Genomic DNA, 23,345 nt, shown 5'->3' on the forward strand with positions numbered 1-23,345 from the left:
TACTTAATCATGACTGATTGATCGCCAGCCCTGTCCTCAACACCCACACCTGTGTTAATGGATCAATCACTAAAACGATGTTAGCTGCTCCTTTTAAGGCAGGACTGCAATGATGTTGAAATGTGTTTTGGGGGGTTAAAGTTCATTTTCTGGGCAAATATTGACTTTGCAAGTACAGTAATTGCTGTTAAGCTGATCACTGACATTCAGGAGTATATGCAAATTGCCATTAGAAAAAATGAAGCAGTAGACTTTGGAAAAATTAATATTTGTCTCATTCTCAAAATTTTTGTCCATGACTGTACTAAAATGCTGTCAGTGCATGCCCTCATCTCCCGCCTGGACTACTGCAATATTCTAATCAATGGCCTGCCAACAAACACATCTCCAGTTTATGCTTTTCTCTGCTGCTCGATCAATTCCCCTCTCCCTTCTGCAAATGTCTTCATTGGCTCCCAGTTCAATGAACGGATACAGTTTACACTACAAACGGACTTATAAAGCCGTCCAAAACCTGTCTCCTCCACACATCCACCTAATGGCCCATTATCTTTTCACACTTCTCTTAAGTCCTCACAAGATCTCCGCATGTTCCTCACTCAATCATCTTCAAGACTTTTCCAAAACATTCCCCGCCCTCTGGAATTCTGCACCCCAACATGTCCGATTGTCTCCAACATTCAGAACTTGAAAATCCATCTCTTAAAGCTACAGCTTGTAATAACCGCATTGTCACATCACTACAACCGTAGCTGGTGCAACCCTCCAATCCACTGTCTACTCCCCCATGTCCTGTAGACTAAGGCCACAAGGGCAGGCGGTGCTGCCACTACAATTACTTAACAGTTGTTACTGATCACCACCATAAAAAGAAAAGACTGAGATGTGGTATTATGCCCCTGGCAGCCAGACTACTCCACAGAAGTAAATGGAGCTGTAATATCACACATAACCCGTGACAGATGTGGTACCCTGACGGGAAATTCTTCCATGCACGTTCTCTTTGAAAAGACGGGACCAGTCACTGGATTCCTGCTTTTCACAGGCAGCAACGCATCCTGCGCCCATATGCTTCCATTGTAGCCAGTGACGGGCAGCGCAGGATGCGTCGCTGACCGATTTTCCAACGTGCAGAAAAAAAACAAAAACGTTCCTCTGAACTTTTTCTCTATCCGATGGACCTTTTTTTTTTTTTTTAAATGCAGGATCCAGTGAAAGACAGATAAAACGGATGGCCATCCGTCACTAATACAAGTCTATGAGAAAATGCAGGATCCTGCATTCTCAAAAAACGACAGATTGCGACGGGAGCTGAAAGACAGAAGTGTGAAAGAGGCCTAAGGGTTTGTCATTTTGGACAACCCCTTTCAGACGTGTGAGCTACATGTACATCACAGGTCGGGTGCAGACGTAAAAGCAGCAAACAGAGCCAGTTCCAATGCCATGTGCAAAGTCAAGGTGGGGTTTTTTTTGGCCATGATTCAGTACCCACAGAATGTATGGAGACTGCTCCTTTAAAGGGGGTATTTCAATGGGAGTACTGAACAAGGGAGCAGGTAATGCTCAGTCTCCCAATTTGTGAGGTTAACATTCTGAGCTCCCAACTCCAATTACTTGTAGCTTATCCCATCAATGTGGAAAACAGGTCACAGATAATACGCTTCATTTCTAGTGTGGCCGTCGGAAGTACTATAGTCTGCTCATACCTGACGCTTGGTTGAAAAGAAAGTCATATTTAGATGCACATGAAGGGTCTTAAAGCTGACACCCCTGCTCCAAAGATTCAATAGGATCTGTATAGGTGCAGACCCTTATAGTTCAGTACAAACGGAAGTTTGGCTGTCAGACATAATACAGACACCAAAACGGAGCCATAATACAGCGGCGTAAAAATCACCAAAGCATTAAGAAGCAGAGTAAGCAATTGCCAGTACCAGAGTTTGTGGATCCCATTGGCCTCTTGGGCTTGTTCATGACTGGAGTGGGGAGGACGGGTGCAGGGGCAGATTCTTGTCCTTGTCTAGCAGCAACGGGGTCGTAGTCTTTGCCATCATAGTTTGCGTCGAAGAACTTCTTAAACCACTGTACAAACTCAAAGTTATCCTGGAACTTCCCCTTCACCAACTTGTCTACTGGAATTATCTACAGAGAAAGGTTATTCAGGAGCATTTATGTGAGACTGAAACATTCATCTGATTGGTTATATATTATTATTCATATTAAGGTCACTGACACATGGCAAGGTTAATAACTAGACGCCAAGACCAACACAGATTTGGGTACACCTTGGTGCTGGCGGGACGGCTTTTACGCTTTTCTTTTTTCAAAAACAGTATTTACCAAGCACCCCAGGTTATTTATATGCACTATTGTCTTTACTTACAGCAGGGTATATGTTCATTTTCTCTCTGTCTTAGGTCAGGATCACACATACATGAGATACGGCCGAGTCTCGCAGGTGAAAACCCAGCTCTGGCGCCGGTACTCCGGAGCGGAGCCATGTATTGCTGTGCGGCTTCACGCTCCGGAGTGCCGGCGCCAGAGCTGGGTTTTCACCTGCGAGACTCGGCCGTATCTCATGTATGTGTGATCCCGGCCTTAGGTGTTGACTAATCAATAGAAAAGAAACATGCGGCCAATGGCAATTCAGCATCCATTAGGACTTCAATAACGATGATACATTGTCCCACCATGTATTCCCTACACATATAGAAGCAATTGTACACATCTGAAAATTGCTCCAAGACTGGCGGTCACACATCATAGCGATGGTCTTGAGCACAAATGCCATTCTTTCCAGTGAAGCCATTAGGCTGCTGTGAGAAGCTTCTTGATTGAATACCCCTCTAAAAGCATCCAATCTTCTGACTCCTTACTGCTCTGTAGTTGGGCGCCAGCTTGCATTAAATCTTAAATGACAGAAGTGTGGTCGCTGCTGCTAGATCACAGCAGCACAATCCCCTGCATGGTGGGAAGGACTACCTAGAGAACGGACATTTATCTGACAAGTTCATGCCTCATCACCAATATGAGGATTACGAACATGGGAATATTAACTCTTTATTCATTCAATGCATCTGCTATGGAATGGGGAAGTCTGTTGTGCCCGTCCCATGCTGGCCATACTGTGGGCACATCAGGATCACAGTAATGACCCAACGGTTGCAGGTCAGTGCCGGCTGTATGTCTACCCAATATGCCACACAAGGTCACATTGTACTCACTTTGTCAACGCCCATCTTCTTGAAGCCGGCTTGTAGCACTTTGAAGTTCTGGATGTACTCGTGTTCAAGTTTGGCTTGAAATTTCACCTTCTTTAATGTGACTGATCCGGGAAACAACATGTCCATGAACTGACAATATACGCTACCTGCCAGGAGAAAGTAGGACAAACATTAATAGCTGCAAATCAAGACTCTGCAACACTCCCACAGGTCAGACACCCGAGACAAGGTGCCAGCACTAGTCATGTGATCCTCTTTAGCCAATCACAGTGTGTGTTTAAAAGTCATGACAAGCACCGGCATTTCCTGTATGCGGAGACCCCCTTTACAGTCTCCGAAAAAAAGGACAATGGTACCTTAACCCTTTAGCTCCAGAGTAACAACTCTGGAATGCATCAATGGATGCCACCGATTTGCTATTTTTCCATGACACTGTACTAAATATCTATCTATCTATCTATCTATCTATCTATCTATCTATCTATCTATCTATCTATCTTCAGGTGCAGGGCCTCAGGCAACCAGTCCAACGATTGCACCAGATTTACAAAGATTCAAAGAAGAGGCAGCACTCCATTGTTAAAGTGAATAAAGTGGAAGGTTTAACCCCTTTCTGCCATTGGACGTAATATTCCGTCCATGTGGGGTGGGCCTTAATTCCCAAGGACGGAATATTACGTCCAGCGCGATCGGCCGCGCTCACGGGGGGAGCGCCGCCGATCGCGGCCGGGTGTCAGCTGCTTATCGCAGCTGACATCCGGCACTATGTGCCAGGAGCGGTCACGGACCGCCCCCGGCACATTAACCCCCGGCACACCGCGATCAAAGATGATCGCGATGTGCCGGCGGTGCAGGGAAGCATCGCGCAGGGAGGGGGCTCCCTGCGGGCTTCCCTGAGACCCCCGCAGCAACGCGATGTGATCGCGTTGCTCCGGGGGTCTCCTACCTCCCTCCCTGCAGTAAGTCCCGGATCCAATATGGCCGCGGATCCGGGTCCTGCAGGGAGGGAGGTGGCTTACCAAGTGCCTGCTCAGAGCAGGCACTTGGTAACGCTGCACTGCTCTCAGACAGATCGGTGATCTGTCAGAGTGCTGTGCAAACTGGCAGATCACCGATCTGTATTGTCCCCCCCTGGGGCAAAGTAAAAAAAAAAATTTCCAAGTGTGTAAAAAAAAAAAAAAAAAAAAATCCTAAATAATGAAAAAAATATATATATATGTTATTCCCATAAATACATTTCTTTATCTAAATAAAAAAAACAAAACAATAAAAGTACACATATTTAGTATCTCCGCGTCCGTAACGACCCGACCTATAAAACTGGCCCACTAGTTAACCCCTTCAGTAAACACCGTAAGAAAAAAAAAAAAAAAAACGAGGCAAAAAACAACGCTTTATTATCATACCGCCAAACATAAAGTGGAATAACACGCGATCAAAAAGACGGATATAAATAACCATGGTACCGCTGAAAGCGTCATCTTGTCCCGCAAAAAACGAGCCACCATACAGCGACAACAGCAAAAAAATAAAAAAGTTATAGTCCTCAGAATAAAGCGATGCAAAAATAATTATTTTTTTCTATAAAATAGTTTTTATCGTATAAAAGCGCCAAAACATAAAAAAATGATATAAATGAGGTGTCGCTGTAATCGTACTGACCCGAAGAATAAAACTGCTTTATCAATTTTACCAAACGCGGAACGGTATAAACGCCTCCCCCAAAAGAAATTCATGAATAGCTGGTTTTTGGTCATTCTGCCTCACAAAAATCGGAATAAAAAGCGATCAAAAAATGTCACGTGCCCGAAAATGTTACCAATAAAAACGTCAACTCGTCCCGCAAAAAACAAGACCTCACATGACTCTGTGGACTCAAATATGGAAAAATTATAGCTCTCAAAATGTGGTAACGCAAAAAATATTTTTTGCAATAAAAAGTGTCTTTCAATGTGTGACGGCTGCCAATCATAAAAATCCGCTAAAAAACCCGCTATAAAAGTAAATGAAAAAAATGTATTTATTTCCATTTTCCCATTAGGGTTAGGGCTAGGGCTAGGGTTAGGGCTAGGGTTAGGGCTAGGGTTAGGGCTAGGGTTAGGGCTAGGGCTAGGGCTAGGGTTAGGGCTAGGGCTAGGGTTAGGGTTAGGGACTAGGGTTAAGGTTAGGGTTAGGGTTAGGGTTGGGGCTAGGGTTAGGGCTAGGGTAAGGGCTAGGGTTAGGGTTAAGGCTACAGTTAGGGTTGGGGCTAAAGTTAGGGTTAGGGTTTGGATTACATTTGCGATTGGGATTAGGATTACGGGTGTGTCTGGGTTAGAGGTGTGGTTAGGGTTACAGTTGGGATTAGGGTTAGGGGTGTGTTTGGATTAGGGTTTCAGTTATAATTGGGGGGTTTCCACTATTTAGGCACATCAGGGGGATCTCCAAACGCGACATGGCGACCGATCTCAATTCCATCCAATTCTGCATTGAAAAAGTAAAACAGTGCTCCTTCCCTTCCGAGCTCTCCCGTGTGCCCAAACAGGAGTTTACCCCAACATATGGGGTATCAGCGTACTCAGGACAAATTGGACAACAACTTTTGGGGTCCAATTTCTCCTGGTACCCTTGGGAAAATACAAAACTGGGGGCTAAAAAATAATTTTTGTGGGAAAAAAAGAGATTTTTTATTTTCACGGCTCTGCGTTATAAACTGTAGTGAAACACTTGGGGGCTCAAAGTTCTCACAACACATCTAGATAAGTTCGTGGGGGGGTCTAGTTTCCAACATGGGGTCACTTGTGGGGGTTTCTACTGTTTAGGTATATTAGGGGCTCTGCAAACGCAATGTGACGCCTGCAGACCATTCCATTTAAGTCTGCATTCCAAATGGCGCTCCTTCCCTTCCGAGCCCTCCCATGCGCCCAAACGCTGGTTCACCCCACATATGGGGTATCAACGCACTCAGGACAAATTGGACAACAACTTTTGGGGTCCAATTTCTCCTTTTACCCTCGAGAAAATACAAAACTGGGGGCTAAAAAATAATTTTGAGGTGAAATTTTTTATTTTATTTTCACGGCTCTGCGTTATAAACTGTAGTGAAATACTTGGGGGCTCAAAGTTCTCACAACACATCTAAATAAGTTCCTTGGGGGGTCTAGTTTCCAATATGGGGTCACTTGTGGGGGGTTTCTACTGTTTAGGTACATTAGGGGCTCTGCAAACACAATGTGACGCCTGCAGACCATTCCATCTAAGTCTGTATTCCAAATGGCTCTCCTTCCCTTCCGAGCCCTCCCATGCGCCCAAACGCTGGTTCTCCCCCACATATAGGGTATCAGCGCACTCAGGACAAATTGCACAACAACTTTTGGGGTCCAATTTCTCCTGTTACCCTCAGGAAAATACAAAACTGGGGGCTAAAAAATTATTTTTGTGGGAAAAAAATTTTGTTTTATTTTTATGGCTCTGCATTATAAACTTCTGTGAAGCTCTTATTGGGTCAAAGTGCTCACCACACATCTAGATAAGTTCCTTAGGGGGTCTACTTTTCAAAATGGTGTCACTTGTGGGGGGTTTCAATGTTTAGGTACATCAGTGGCTCTCCAAACGCAACATGGCGTCCAATCTCAATTCCTGTCAATTTTGCATTGAAAGGTCAAACGGCGCTCCTTCCCTTCCGAGCTCTCCCATGCGCCCAAACAATGGTTTACCCCCACATATGGGGTATCAGAGTACTCAGGACAAATTGTGCCACAACTTTTGTGGTCCAATTTCTTCTCTTACCATTGGGAAAATAAAAAATTTGGGGCGAAAAGATAATGTTTGTGAAAAAAAATGATTTTTTATTTTTACGGTTCTGCATTATTAACTTCTGTGAAGCACTTGGTGGGTCAAAGTGCTCACCACACCTCTAGATAAGTTCCTTAGGGGGTCTACTTTCCAAAATGGTGTCACTTGTGGGGGGTTTCAATGTTTAGGCACATCAGTGGCTCTCCAAACGCAACATGGCGTCCCATCTCAATTCCAGTCAACTTTGCATTGAAAAGTCAAATGGCGCTCCTTCCCTTCCGAGCTCTGCCATGCGCACAAACTGTGGTTAACCCCCACATATGGGGTATCAGCGTACTCAGGACAAATTGTACAACAACTTTTGGGGTCCATTTTCTCCTGTTACCCTTGGCAAAATAAAACAAATTGGAGCTGAAGTAAATTTTTTGTGAAAAAAAGTTAAATGTTAATTTTTATTTAAACATTCCAAAAATTCCTGTGAAGCACCTGAAGGGTTAATAAACTTCTTGAATGTGGTTTTGAGAACCTTGAGGGGTGCAGTTTTTAGAATGGTGTCACACTTGGGTATTTTCTATCATATAGACCCCTCAAAATGACTTCAAATGAGATGTGGTCCCTAAAATAAAATGGTGTTGTAAAAATGAGAAATTGCTGGTCAACTTTTAACCCTTATAACTCCCTAACAAAAAAAAATTTTTGGTTCCAAAATTGTGCTGATGTAAAGTAGACATGTGGGAAATGTTACTTATTAAGTATTTTGTGTGACATATCTCTGTGATTTAATTGCATAAAAATTCAAAGTTGGAAAATTGCGAAATTTTCAAAATTTTCGCCAAATTTCCGTTTTTTTCACAAATAAACGCAGGTAATATCAAAGAAATTTTACCACTATCATGAAGTACAATATGTCACGAGAAAACAATGTCAGAATCACCGGGATCCGTTGAAGCGTTCCAGAGTTATAACCTCATAAAGGGACAGTGGTCAGAATTGTAAAAATTGACCCGGTCCATAACGTGCAAACCACCCTTGGGGGTAAAGGGGTTAATCAACCCACATACATATACACACACACACACTAGATAACGCATCGGGTATTCTAGAATATGCATGTCCACGTACGATATTGCCCAGCCACATAGGATATTGCCCAGCACAGAGCCACGTAGTATAGACTTAAACAAAAACATATACTCACCTTCCGAAGGCCCGTTGGAAGTCCTGCTATACTCACCATCCGCCGCCTTTCCCGCTCCTCTGGACGCTCCCGGGATCGCTCCATTGCAAGCGTCAGCTTCCGGTCCCAGGGCTGGGACCGGAGCAGGACCTATGATGACGTCGCGGTCACATGACCGTGACGTCACGGCAGGTCCTTGTCACACACCAGCCCTGGGAGCGGAAGCTGGCGCTTGCAATGGCGCGGTCCCGGGAGTGTCCAGAGTAGTGGGAAAGGCAGCGGAGGGTGAGTATAGCAGGTTTTTGTGTTTTGTTTTTTATTATTTTTAACATGACATTTTTACTATTGATGCTGCATAGGCAGCATCAATAGTAAATAGCTGGGGACACAGGGTTAATAGCAGCGGTAACGGAGTGCGTTACACTGCGGGCCGTTACCATTAACCCTGTGTGAGCGGTGAGTGGAGGGGATTACGGAGCGGGCAGTGAGTGCAGGGGAGTAGGGGAGGGACTAATCGGACTGTGCCAGTCGCTGATTGTCATGGCTGCCGCGACCAGGCAGCTGCCGAGACCAATCACCAATCAGCGAATGAATAACCATGACAGAAGGACGGAAGTGATAGATATATATATATATAAATAATATTGGAATTTTTGCAAATATTTTGCAATTTTTAAACTTAATTTTTTTACATCATGCAACATAATAAATGTAGTCTCAAACGTCTACTTTACAACTGCATCATTTTTAAAACAAATTATTGCTAGGAAGTTCTAAGGGAAGGTCTTGTTTTTTAAGTTAGAAGTTAATCAGCAAGATCTCATTTTTCCATCAAAAGTTTTTTTTTTTTTTTAAAGACACCCTACATCACATTTGAAGTGATTCTGAGGGGCCTATATGACATAAAAATACCCAAACCACCATTTATTTATTTATTTATTTTTTTTTTAAAAAAAAAGCACCTCTCAACGTGCTCAAGACCACATTCAAGAAGCTTATTAACCCTTTATGTGCTTCATGGGAATTAAAGCAGTGTGAAAAGAAAAAAAAATATTTATTTTAACAAGGGTAAAATGAGAACGTGCACCACACAATTTGTTGTGTAATATTTCCTCAGTACACCACATATGAGACCGAATTAACGGTAAGAATAATTCTATTTACTGTTTCTAGGAACCTTCCACGACGGCATATGGAGGTTGTCTCTTTGCCCTAATGGGGAATAGGAAACAGGTTTAAAAGGACCTCCCAGTGACTTACAACTGAGACCATAGCACCGGTTTACCTTCTGAATCCCAGAACTAGTCCAGGAATATGTATTGGGTGGGATATTAGTGCCGTCGTGGAAGGTTCCTAGAAACCGAATTAACGGTAAGAATAATTCTATTTTCTCTAGTCACCTTCCACGACGGCATATGAAGGAATACCAACTAATTTGGCACTAGAGAGGGACAACGGCCTGGAGAACTTTACAGCCGAAGACTAAGTCCTTATTGGACAATACATCTAATCTATAATGCTTAGAGACGGTATGGAGTGAAGACCATGTTGCTGCCCTGCAGATCTGCTCCGGAGATGCACCTGCTCTTTCTGCCCAGGAAACTGACGTAGATCTTGTTGAATGGGCCTTGATTGAGGTATTTTGTTTTGAGCAAGGTAGGCTTCAGTTTTGGCTTTTTTGATCCATGTTGCAATGGTACTTTTAGCTACTTTTTTCCCCTTATTTTGCCCTGAGAGATGGACAAAGAGGTTATGATCGATTCTGAGAGCACGGGTCTGATCTAAGTATTGCAGCAGAATACGTCGGACATCCAGAGTGTTGAATCTTCTTTCTTCCAAGTTTGCAGGTTTATGGCAAAAGGTCGGTAGAACAATCTCTTGGGAACTATGAAATTCAGAGACTACCTTCAGAAGAAAAGAAGGATCCAGACAAAGTACTATTGAATCATCTCGCACTAGAAGATACGTCTCTCTTATAGATAAGGCCTGCAGTTCACTCACTCTTCTAGCTGAAGTTATGGCTACCAAAAACACATTATAGGCAAGATTGAGGAGAGCAGGAGGACAAAGGTTCAAAAGGCGGGCCTGTAAGACCTTGGAGCACCACATTGAGATCCCATGGGGAACGATGATCAGCAACTAGGATGAATCCTAGAAAACAGATGTTAAAAACCTTTTGATCCAGCGATGACCTGCTAGATCTTGAACAAAAAATGGGTATTATACCTACCGATAATTCGGTTTCCAGGAGTCCATCCTGACAGCACGCTGGAGGACGTCCTCCTCCTCCTTGCAGGGACAGGAAACAACACGAGAGGTTAAAAGGTCCCACTCCACCCCCTTTCCCTCAGTGATTTGACAAGTACCACACCAAGGATAGATATACTTTGCAAAAAGAAAAATTTTTTATTTACCAACATATACAGCATATGAAAATAGAAACCATTGGGGGGGAAATAACAGTGCTGTCAGGATGGACTCCTGGAAACCGAATTATCGGTAGGTATAACACCCATTTTCCAGGACGTCCCCCTGACAGCACGCTGGAGAATACCAAAGAAACCTCCTCTAGGGTGGGACAACTGCCTGGAGAACTTTTCTCCCAAAAGACGTTTGATGGGCTGCTAACACATCCAATTTATAATGCCTGCAGAAAGTATCTACTCTGGCCCATGTTGCTGCTTTACAAATCTGATCCAGGGATGCCCCTGCCCGTTCGGCCCATGAAGCCGAAACCGCTCTAGTAGAATGTGCTTTAATCCCTACTGGACAATCTACCCCTTCTGATAAGTAGGCTTTTGAGATTATAGACGTGATCCATCTCGCTATTGAAGTTTTGGAAGCTTTTTTACCTCTATTTTTACCCCCGAACAAAATGAACAGATTAGAATCCTTTCTCCAAGAACTAGTGGCTTCTAGATAGTCTAAGACCGCCTGTCTGACATCTAGGGAGTGTAACGCCTGTTCTTTCTCATTGGAAGGGTTGTCACAAAAAGAGGGTAAGATTATCTCCTGATCTCGATTTTTTTCAGACGCTATCTTGGGAATAAAGGTTGGATCTAATTTTAGTATTATATGATCTTCTCGGACCTGAAGGTAAGGGTCTTTAACTGAAAGAGCCTGAATCTCGCCTATGCGTTTAGCTGTTGTAATTGCTACTAAAAAGGCCGTTTTCCAGGTACGTAGAGAAATAGGCATGCCTTCTCTAAGAGTATAGGGATCTTTACATAGGGCCCTGAGAACTAAATTTAAATCCCAAGTTGTCTCAAGGTGGGACGTAATCTCTGGGTGGCCTTCACAAATCTAATTATCCACGGGTGGGAGGCCAATGGATAATCCAAGAAGGTACTAAGAGCCGAAATCTGAACCTTGAGTACTTGGACTAAGCCCCATGTCAAAACCAGATTGTAGAAAATTCAAAACTCTAGGAACATCCAAGGCTCCCGACATCCCGATCGACCTGCCACTTTCTGTACAAAACTTCTTCCAAATCTTGTGGTAGATGGCTATAGTCACAGGTTTCCTGCTAGCCTGGATGGTTGAAATTACTTTATCAGACAAACCTTTGGCTTTTAACATGTCCCTCTCAGGATCCATGCCGATAGATGTAATCTCTCCGGGAGTTGATGTAATACCGGCCCCTGATGGATGATGTCCTTCCATAACGGGAGTCTGATAGGATCTTCCAACGTCATGGTTCCCAACAGTGGAAACCAACTTCTTCTCGGCCAGTATGGCACAATTGTTATTACTGTTGCTCGATCCTCTTGAATTTTTCTGAGCACAACTGGGATAAGTGCTATTGGAGGAAAAGCATAAGACAGAGGTTTGTTCCACGTCTGACTCAGAGCGTCGACCGCTTCCGGAAAGTGAGGGGTTGAGGGAATAAAATCTGGGAACCTTCGAATTTTTTCTTGTGGCGAACAAGTCGATCCCGGGAGTTCCCCAACGATGGCATAGAATTTGAAAGATTCCTTGATTCAGTTCCCACTCTGTTGGAGAAACATTTCTTCTGCTCAGGTAATCGGCTAGAATATTTTGAGATCCCTCTAGATGTACCGCTGTTATTGACAGGATCGTGTTTTCTGACCAGGTAAAAATTCTTCGTGCTAGATCTTGAAGAGGCTTGTGTCTGGAACCTCCCTGATGTCTCAAAAAAGATACTGCTGTTACGTTGTCCGATAGTATCTTTACGTGTCTGTTCCTTAAACGGAGACGATTTCTTCTGAGAGCTTCCCAGACTGCATACAATTCTCTGTAGTTTGAAGACATCCGACTGATCTCTTCTGGCCACTCCCCTTGGAAAAAACTTCCTTCCAAGTGAGCTCCCCATCCCCACTGACTTGCGTCCGTGGTGACTACCACGCAAGGAGTAGCAATCCAAGGAACACCCACTCTTAGGTTGTGGTCTTGAGTCCACCATAGTAACGACTTTCTTACGCTTATTGATACTCATATCCTTCTGTCCAGGGATGAGCGACGACGATCCCATACCTTGAGAACTTGTTCCTGTAGTAGCCTTGAGTGTGCCTGAGCCCACCTGACACAAGGGATGCAAGCTGTCATCTTCCCCAAAATCTTCATGGCTGACCTTATTGTAACCGGACCTTTTAGGAATTCTAACATCATCTTCTTTATTGAGATCCGCTTGTCTTCTGGCAAAAAGGATTGTCTGTTTGTAGAGTCCAGGAGTACTCCCAGAAATATTTTTCGGGATTCTGGTTTTAGATGTGACTTTTCCCGGTTTACCACCCATCCTAGGTGTTCCAATACCGATACGACCCGATCTCTGTCTTAGTAGTAGGTCTTCCGTTCTTGCCACTACGAGAAAATCGTCTAAGTATGGAACTATAGTTATGCCTTGGTTTCTTAGGTAAGCCACCACCTCTGCTACCAACTTCGTGAAAATCCTTGGAGCCGATGCTAGACCAAAGGGAAGACATTGAAACTGGAAGTGGCAGGTTTGGTCCGGGAATCTCACCGAGAACCTCAGCAGATCCTGAGATGAGGGATGTATTGGAACCTGATAATACGCACTCTTCAGGTCGAGAGTGCACATCATCGAGTCTTTGTTTATCAGATGAACAGTTGACCTTATGGACTCCATCCTGAATCTCTTGTACTTTACATACAAATTTAGAGGTTTTAAGTTTATTATCGTACGGGATTCTCCTGACACTTTTGGGATTGAAAACAGAGACGAATAGTGACCTGAGCCTATTTTGGAAGAGGGAACCCGAATTATGACCTGGGAGTTGAATAGCTTTTGAAGGTCTGAGTACATAGGAGAATTTGTGGCTACCACCGTTGGAGCAATACATCTCTGTGGTACGCGGGAACTTAGTTCTAATTTGTAACCCTCTGCAATTATAGATAGTACATAACTGTTGTCTGAAATCAGACTCCAAGGTTCTAGAAAAAGACTTAATCTCCCGCCTATCCTTATGGCGTCATTGTCTTCTCGATCTATAACTTGAACCAAAAAGGGAACTTCGTCCCTTCCTGTTCTGAGAAAAGGAACCTCTGAAGGACCCTCTGCTCGGTCTCCATTGATCTCTATACTCAGGCTGCCTGCGGGGGGGAGGGGGAGGAGGGAAAGGTCTCTTCCGAAAGGGCAGAAACTTTTTAGGTTTATCCTCAGGGAATCCTTTTTTATTATCTGAAGCAGATTCCAAAATGTCATCCAGAGCCTGGCCAAATATTCTGGAACCCGTAAAAGGAAAGGCGCATAACTTATTTTTTGATGCGTTATCCCCCGACCAAGATCTAAGCCAAATGGCCCTACGGGTCGCATTTGACAAAGAACTATTTCTGGCTGCAAATCTAACTGACTCAGCTGAAGTGTCTGCCATGAAAGCCGTGGCTGACTTTATGATAGGCAAGGAGGCAATTATATCTGCCCGCGGAGTTTTGTTAATTAAATGTTCTTCTAATTGTTCCATCCATAGAAACATGGATCTTGCTACTGACGTAGCTGCGATGTTAGTCTTTATCAGAGCTGCTGAGGTTTCCCAAGCTCAACGTAACAGGATATCTGCCTTGCGATCCATAGCATCCTTGAGACTCGAAGAATCCTCAAAGGGGATGGATGTCTTCTTTGTAACCTTAGCTATGGGCACATCTACTTTCGGAGTCTCTTCCCAAATCTTGATTTCTTCAGGGTTAAATGGTAGACTGTTTTTAAATTCACGTGACATCACCAATCTTCGCTCCGCATCCTTCCACTCTTGAGCAATCATCAGACGAATGTGTTCGCTCACCGGAAATACAGTCTGTTCCTGATGTGTGAGACCTCCAAACATCTGGTCTTGTCGCGATCTCAGTCGTGGCTCTTCCTTTATCTGCATAGTATCTCTTACAGCTTGAACCAGCTGCTCTAATTTCCAATTCTTCTTCTGAAGAGCCGTACAGGTCCCTCTGGTCTGGATCACTTCTGAGTCTTACGGGCCGGGCCCGGACTGGACGGACCGCCCTGAGACAGACGCCAAAGAATTCTGGACCTCTTCCCGGATTAGGCTTCTCATTTCTGATAATAACGAAGGTTGTTCTTCTTTGACTATTTTAGAGATACAAGAGCTACAGAGAGCTTTATTGTACGCCTCTGGGAGCTTCATACTACATACGGAGCACCTCTTAGATTTTGAAGATGCCTTTCCAGTCTTCTTTGACAGAGGAAGGGAAGTCTGGGTAGTCTCTACCCTAAATATAAGCATAGGCACTGCTCAGTGTACTGCAGATGAGTATGTTACTTTGTGCTCTGCGCACTTACCCCCGCTTCCTCACTTCTGACCTCCATATCTTCTGTTGAGAGATACACAGAGTAAGTGTGTAATCTCTATCAATCAAATAAAGGATATAGCAGCTTCTGCTGCACTCACCCTTTGTCTCCGGCATCCGAAAACGGTTCAATATGCTGGCCGGCTCGGACTATCCGCTATACCGTGTCTCGCCGCCACCTCTGGACAATCAAGGCTTGCGCCTTCTCCTCTTTCCCATAGAGGAATGCAGGGCGCCCCATTGCAGTACCTCCGGTCTTACATACATGCTTCCGCGTTCCACCTGGTGGAATGCACGCCGAATGCGTACCTCCCCCCGGATGTGACGTCACCTTACCTTACGACGCCCCCGGAAGTACTGCCTGCGTCCTACTCCCGCGTTCCACCTCGTGGAACGCAACCATCAACGAACCTCTCTGACATGCGGCGCCTTTTGCTGGTCTGGCGCCCGAGCCGAGAGCCTCCCACCGGGAGGAAGCGGCTCTTACCCAGGAGCTCGTCCGCTCAACTGGTCTCTGGACAGAGGGACTCCCCACCGGGAAGTTTCTGCCTTGGGCCATCCTCGCGGGGAAAAGATATTGGCACAGCCGCACGATCCCCCGGGCCCTCCGGACTTGGTAAGCTTCACGCTGCGCTGCTCTGCTCTCGTGTGTCCCTCCATGCAGGGACAGGAAAAACACTGAGGGAAAGGGGGTGGAGTGGGACCTTTTAACCTCTCGTGTTGTGTTTCCTGTCCCTGCAAGGAGGAGGAGGACGTCCTCCAGCATGCTGTCAGGGGGACGTCCTGGAAAAGGAGCTAAGCGCAGGGACCTGGACTTAGAGTACTGGGTCTAAGACCCATCTCCAAGCCTTTTTGTAAAAAATCTAATATGTTAGGTATATTTGGCTTGAGAGGGTCTGGAAGGTTAGGCAGACAAAACGACGAAAACTTTTTCCAGATTTTGTTGTAGATGGCGTTGGTTACTGGCTTCCTCGATTTGGAGAGTAGCTATGACAGGGTCCGATAATCCTTTTGCTTTCAAAACCTGGGCTTCAGTAACCACGCCGCTAAGTTCCATTTCTGAGGGTCTGCGTGGAGAATGGGACCCTGAGAGAGGAGATTGTCTTTTAGTGGTAACATTACCTGCCCATCCACTTGTAGTTGGATGATCAAGTTGAACCAACATCTCTTGGGCCAAAAATACGTACGCTACTCACCTGGTAGCAGTGTTTTTTCAGGAGCCATGACAGCACAACGAGAGAGGGGATCCGCCCTTCAGGGACAGGAAACCTACAGACATAAAAAGGGCGGTACCTCTCTCCCACGTCAGTTGTTTCCAGAGTATGAGAGGACCACCTTGGTTAATAACACAGATGCAGTAGATACATAAATATATTTTTATTATGCAAGTGAACATAAATTTTAACCCAAAACTAACAGGGTGTTGAGTCATCCAAAAAATAGGGTAGGGAATCTAAGGGTGCTGTCATGGCTCCTGAAAAAACACTGCTACCAGGTGAGTAGCGTACGTATTTATTCAGTCGCCATGACAGCACAACGAGAGACTTTCAGAGACAAAAGATTTAGGGGGGGATAATAGCTTCTAGCACTCTTCTCCCAAACGTAAGGTCTGAGGAACTACCCAGATCTAATCTGTAGTGTCTAAGAAAGGTAGAAGGGGAAGACCATGTGGCCGCCTTACATATGTTTTCGATCGACACTTCTGACCTCTCCGCCCAGGAAGATGCTACGGCTCGCGTGGAGTGTGCCTTTATACCATCTGGAACTTCGTTGCCACCTGCGGTATAAGCGAGAGAGATCGCCTCCCTAATCCATCTGGCTAGAGTGTTTTTAGATACTCTAAGACCCTTCCTCACCCCCTGATAGGCTACAAACAGGGAGTTATCCTTTTTCCAGGCATCTGTTACTGCAATATATTTAAGGAGGCATCTTCTTACATCTAAGGAATGAAAACTACGTTCTTTATCGTTAGCAGGATTAGAGCAAAATGAGGGTAAGACTACCTCCTGTACCCTGTGAAATTTTGACACAATTTTAGGAAGATATAGGGGATCGGGTTTCAATATTACCCTATCCTCCCTAACCTGCATGTATGGTGGATGTCTGGAAAGTGCCTGCAGATCACTAACCCTTCTAGCAGACGTGAGAGCAACCAACGGGGCTGTTTTGATTGAAAGGATCTTTACAGGGATGGTATCAATGGGCTCGAATGGGGCTTGCGTTAGGGCTGAGAGTACCAAATTTAGGTCCCATGGGACTAACCTTTGTTTAATAATTGGTCTAGACCTCGTGACTGCTTTAAAAAAAAAAAAAATCTAGAAATCCAGTGGTTACTGGCTAAATTAAGATTATATAATGCTCCTAGCGCTCTAAGAGTACTTGTGGCTAAGCCCATTTCTAGGCCTTTTTGTAAAAATTCGAGAATCTGGTTTATACATGGCTTTTGGTCAATTTGAGCCCCTGAATATGACAAAAATTTTCTCCACACTAACATAAATGCTCGTTGTAGAGGGTTTCCTAATTTTAAGGAGTGTATTTACCAGATTCTGAGAGAATCCTTTTCCCCTCAGTAAGGACTTCTCAAGTTCCATGCCGCTAGGTGTAAGTTGGCTACTTGAGGATGGAGGATTGGCCCTTGGGAGAGCAGATCTGGTAGCTCTGGCAGGATCCATGGTTGGCAGACAGACATTTTCCTCAGCCAAGGAAACCAAGCCCTCTTGGGCCAAAACGGGGCTATCAAGATTACTTGGGCCCTGTCCTCCCGAATCTTCCTCAGAACTAAGGGAATCAGATTTAGAGGGGGAAAAGCATATGCGAGCCTGAAGCGCCAAGATATCAGCAGAGCGTCCACAGCGTATGGGTTGTCTTTTGGATTTAGGGAGCAGAATTGGTGTAATTTTTTGTTCCCCCTGCTGGCAAAAAGGTCTATCTCCGGACAACCCCATAACTGAATGATCTGGTTGAAAATGGCTGGATTTAACGACCACTCTCCCTGTCTGAGCATGTTGCGGCTTAGGTAGTCGGCTTTGGTATTGATACTTCCTTTTATATGAAGTGCCGTCAGGGAGAGAAGATGTACTTCGGCCACCTGAAAGATATGATTTGCGACCTCCATCAATGAACTGGATCGCGTGCCACCTTGTCGATTAATGTAGGCCACAGTTACCCGATTGTCTGACAATAGCCTGACGTGTCGACCCTGTAGGGGTACAAGGAATTTATTTAAGGCATGTTTTACCGCCAACAGCTCTTTCAAGTTGGAGGAAGAGTCCTGTTCAGACAGACCATAGTCCCTGAACCCAATCCTCCCCTAAGTGAGCCCCCCACCCCTTGTGGCTAGCGTCCGTAGTCAATACTCTAGATATATGATTTATCCAAGGGACCCCCCCTGCGTAGATTCGAAGTGTGAGTCCACCAACCAAGAGAATGTGTAGTCTCCGTAGAAAGTGTGAATTTACTGTCGAGGTGAGCTCTTAGACGACGGGAGTTGTGTAACACGTCCCACTGTAGAGTCCTTGTGTGGAACTGTGCCCAGAGAACCGCCGGGATACAGGACGTAAGAAAACCCAAGATCGACATCGCCCTTCTGACCGATACTAAGGGATTATTTATTGCCCTGGTGACCAACTGTTTAACTTTAGCAATTTTAGCGTCCAGCAGGCGACATTCCTGCTGACCAGAGTCCATAACATACCCCAGGAACTCTTGTACTTTTAGGGGCTGAAGGCGCGACTTTTTGATATTGACTATCCAGCCCAACTTGTGTAACGCATCCATGACTTTTTGTAGTTGGTCTTTGCAATGTGACTCAGAATGACCCACAATTAGCAAATCATCCAGGTAAGGGACTATCAATATATCCTGTTCATGCAAGTGCGCCATAACCTCCACCATGATTTTTGTGAACACCCGGGGTGCAACTGCGACTCCGAAGGGAAGTGCCTGATACTGAAAATGTTCTACTGTGCCCGCTAGTGATACCGCCACCCTAAGAAACCTCTGATGATCAATATGTATTGGAACATGGTAATAGGCGTCTTTGAGATCTAAGACAACCATAAAACAATGGTGAAAGAGTAATTTTATTGCTGTCTTGACCGACTCCATTTTGAAGGAGGGTATCAACAAAAAATTGTTCAGGCCTTTCAAATTGATAATGGTGCGATATGAACCATCAGGTTTTTTGACCAGGAACAGAGGGGAATAAAACCCCCTACCTTCCTCGCCTGCAGGGACTTTGATTAGAACTTTCTTCTGTTGGAGCTCCCGGACCTCAGACTCCAGCGCCAACTGCTCTGTAGAGGAGGAACGAACAGGTGTCAACATAAATTTGTCCCGAGGAGTATGGTGGAAGTCAAAGGTTAGGCCTTCCGCTACAATGTTTAGAATCCATGGATTGTTTGTAATCCGCACCCAGGCTGGGTAGAAGGCCGAAAGCCTACCCCCCACCTGGTCCGCCAGTCATTGTGGTTTCTTAACCTCTCGTGAAGGATTAAACATAAATCCTCTACCTCTCCTTCTGCTGTTGTCGTATCTAGTAGATTCTCTGTTGGAGTCTCTATATGGTCTTCTACGGTTAGACCATCCTCTATTATAGTCCCGTCTGTAGAAGGGTCTTCCTAGGAAGGAAAAGCGTTTCTTATTATCCCCTGCTTTTTCCAATAGCTCGTCTAGGACCGGTCCGAACAGGTGAGCTCCTTCACAAGGAATGCTACATAGCTTTGTTCTGGCTTGTAAGTCCCCTGGCCAGCATTTTATCCATAGCGCTCTCCGGGCTGCGTTGGATAACGCCGAGGACCTGGCGGCCAACCTGACCGAATCTGCTGAAGCATCCGAAAGGAAAGCCGCGGCATCCTGGATTATGGGCATGGAGGACAATATTTCCGTCCTAGGGACTTTATCCTTGAGCTGATCTTCGAGATGACCTAACCATACCATCAAGGACCGAGCGGTACAGGTGGCTGCTATAGCTGGTCTCAAGGACCCCGCTGAAGTCTCCCAAGCTCCTTTAAGGAAGATGTCGGCTTTTCTATCTAATGGGTCCTTCAAGTTCCCCAAGTCGTCAAAGGGGAGAGACGTTTTCTTGCATGCCTTGGCGACTGCTGCATCCAGCTTCGGAACTTTATCCCATGAGGATGAAGCCGCTTCCTCAAAGGGATACCTTCTTTTAACCCCTTTACCCCCAAGGGTGGTTTGCACGTTAATGACCAGGCCAATTTTTACAATTCTGACCACTGTCCCTTTATGAGGTTATAACTCCGAAACGCTTCAACGGATCTTAGCGATTCTGAGATTGTTTTCTTGTAACATATTGTACTTCATGATAGTGCTAAAATTTCTTCGATATAACTTGCGTTTATTTGTGAAAAAAACGGAAATTTGGCGAAAATTTTGAAAATTTCACAATTTTCCAACTTTGAATTTTTATTCTGTTAAACCAGAGAGTTATGTGACACAATATAGTTAATAAATAACATTTCCCACATGTCTACTTTACATCAGCACAATTTTTGAAACAAACTTTTTTTTTTTCAAGGAAGTTATAAGGGTTAAAATTTGACCAGCAATTTCTCATTTTTACAACCAAATTTACAAAACCATTTTTTTTTAGGGACCACCTCACATTTGAAGTCATTTTGAAGGGTCTATATGGCAGAAAATACCCAAAAGCGACACCATTCTAAAAACTGCACCCCTCAAGGTGCTCAAAACCACCTTCAAGAAGTTTATTAACCCTTCAGGTGATTCACAGCAGCAGAAGCAACATGGAAGGAAAAAATTAACATTTTACTTTTTAGTCACAAAAATGATCTTTCAGCAATAATCTTTTTAATTTCCCAAGGGTAAAAAGAGAAAATGGACCTCAAAAGTTGTTGTCCAATTTATCCTGAGTACGCTGATACCCCACATGTGAGGGGGAACCACTTTTTGGGCGCATGGCAGGGCTCAGAAGGAAAGGAGCGCCGTTTGACTTTTTCAAGCTAAATTTGGCTGGAATTGAGATCGGACGCCATGTCGCGTTTGGCGACCCCCTGATGTGCCTAAACAGTGGAAACCCCCCACAAGTGACCCTATTTTGGAAACTAGACCCCCTAAGGAACTTATCTAGATGTGTCATGAGCACTTTTATCCCCCAAGTGCTTCACGAAAGTTTATAACGCCCGGGCGTGAAAAAAAAAATTCCTATTTTTTCCACAAACATGATCGTTTAGTCCCCAATTTTTTATTTTCTCAAGAGTAAAAGGAGAAATTGGACCCCAAAAGTTGTTGTCCAATTTGTCCTGAGTACGCTGATACCCCATATGTGGGGAGGAACTACTGTTTGGGCACACGTTGGGGCTCGAAAGGGAAGTAGTGACGTTTTGGAATGCAGACTTTGATGGAATGTTCTGCTGGCATCATGTTCCATTTGCAGAGCCCCTGATGTGACTAAACAGTAGAAACCCCCCACAAGTGACCCCATTTTGGAAACTGTACCCCCTAAGGCAGGGGTCCCCAACTCCAGTCCTCAAGGCCCACCAACATGTCATGTTTTCAGGATTTCCTTAGTCTTGCCCAGGTAATAATTGCATCACCTGTGCAATGCAAAGGAAATCCTGAAAACATGACCTGTTGGTGGGCCTTGAGGACTGGAGTTGGGGACCCCTGCCCTAAGGAACTTATCTAGTTGTGTGGTGAGAATTTTGAACCCCCACGTGCTTCACTAAAGTTTATAATGCCCAGGCGTGAAAATAAAAAATCCTATTTTTTCCCACAAAAATGATATTTTAGTCCCCAATTTTTAATTTTCCCAAAGGTAACAGGAGAAATTGGACATCAAAAGTTGTTGTCCAAATTGTCCTGATTACGCTGGTACGCCATATGTGGGAAAAAACTGTTTAGGCACACGTTGGGGCTCGAAAGGGAAGTTGTGACGTTTTGGAATGCAGAAATTGTCTGCGGTCGTCATGTTCCGTTTGCAGAGCCCCTGATGTGCCTAAACAGTAAAAAAAAAAACCACAAGTGACATCATTTTGGAACCTAGACCCCCCCCAAGGAACTTATCTAGATGTGCCCCCTTTTTGGAACTAATGTACGCTTTCTTGTAAAGTAAATTAGTAGTGCATGGAGGTGTGGTACAATCTGAAGCAATCCTTCATACACAGGCCAGGTTTTTCGGGGCAGGTGTCGCATTGATAAATGGTGTCCTTGCGTATTCCCCTTTTGTAACACACTCGGCACCTTTTTTGCGGCTTACCTTTTCTGCCGGTTGGCGGGACCACCCCCGGAAAATGCTGGCCTGGTACGATACGAGCACCTTCAGTTCCGGAAGTACTGGGGCCCTCTCCTTCCGGAGTACCAAATATCAGGGCCTTAACCACTACCTCCTGGAACTGAAGGTACGACGTATCGGTGTGGCGTGCACATCGTAACAGCAGGAAAGCGTTGAGCATTGCCATTTGTACGATGTGGACGGCCAACTTTTTGTACCACACCTTGGCCTTTCTCAAAGCACTGTATGGTTGGAGGAGTTGATCAGAGAGATCAACCCCCCCCATGCTTTTGTTGTAGCCCAGTACACAGTCCGGTTTGCAGACCTGTGTAGAGGTACCCCGTACAGTGCTGAGGGCTCTGCCATCACCATGTATGGTGGTCAAGAGAAGGACATCCCTCTTGTCCTTGTACTTGACCACCAGCAGGTGGTCGCTACATTGGGCCTTGCTCTCACCTTTTCTGAGCATCTGCCGAAGTAGCGTCTTTGGGAGGCCTCTCTGATTTTTGCGCACAGTACCGCAGGCTGCGGTACCTCGCGCAGAGAGGGATTTGTAGAGTGGGATGCTGGTATAAAAGTTATCAGTATAGAGGTGATAACCTTTATCCAACAGTGGGTGCACCAAATCCCACACGATCTTCCCACTCACTCCCAGGACAGGAGGACACTCAGGGGGTTCAATCCTGCTGTCCTTCCCTTCATACACTCTAAACCTGTGGATGTACCCTGAGGCACTCTCACACAGCTTGTAGAGTTTGATTCCGTACCTGGCCCTTTTGTTGGGCAGGTATTGACGGAATCCGAGCCGCCCCTTAAAATGGACCAAGGACTCATCCACGCAGATGTCCCTTTTGGGCACGTACACTTCAGAAAACTTTTTGTTGAAGTGTTCGATGACCGGCCGAACTTTGAACAGACGGTCAAAGTTGGGGTCATCTCGTGCGGGACATTGTGCATTATCGGAATAATGCAGGAATTTATGGATGGCCTCAAAACGTCTCCGAACCATGGCCATTCGGAATACTGGAGTGTTATATAAAACATCTACACTCCAATATTGCCGCATTTCTGGCTTCTTCACGATCCCCATGTGGAGGACCAGGCCCCAAAACTGCATCATTTCAACTGCGTCTACAGGAGA

The 23,345-nt window shown here is 45.0% G+C and overlaps 1 protein-coding gene across 2 annotated transcripts in view; it reads right to left on the bottom strand.

Moving 5' to 3' along the window:
* Nucleotides 1-23,345, bottom strand: part of MAPRE1 (microtubule associated protein RP/EB family member 1) — a 63,778-nt gene that overhangs the window by 13,542 nt on the left and 26,891 nt on the right. For both annotated transcript variants that reach the window (XM_069750972.1, XM_069750973.1), the window contains exons 3-4: nucleotides 3,225-3,370; nucleotides 1,935-2,142 (exon numbers count right to left, since the gene is read on the bottom strand). In XM_069750972.1, coding sequence (XP_069607073.1) covers nucleotides 1,935-2,142; nucleotides 3,225-3,370 — 354 coding nt within the window. The remainder of the gene's footprint in view (nucleotides 1-1,934; nucleotides 2,143-3,224; nucleotides 3,371-23,345) is intronic.

Source organism: Ranitomeya imitator, chromosome 2 (assembly GCF_032444005.1).
Source record: "Ranitomeya imitator isolate aRanImi1 chromosome 2, aRanImi1.pri, whole genome shotgun sequence".
NCBI classification, from domain to species: domain Eukaryota; kingdom Metazoa; phylum Chordata; class Amphibia; order Anura; family Dendrobatidae; genus Ranitomeya; species Ranitomeya imitator.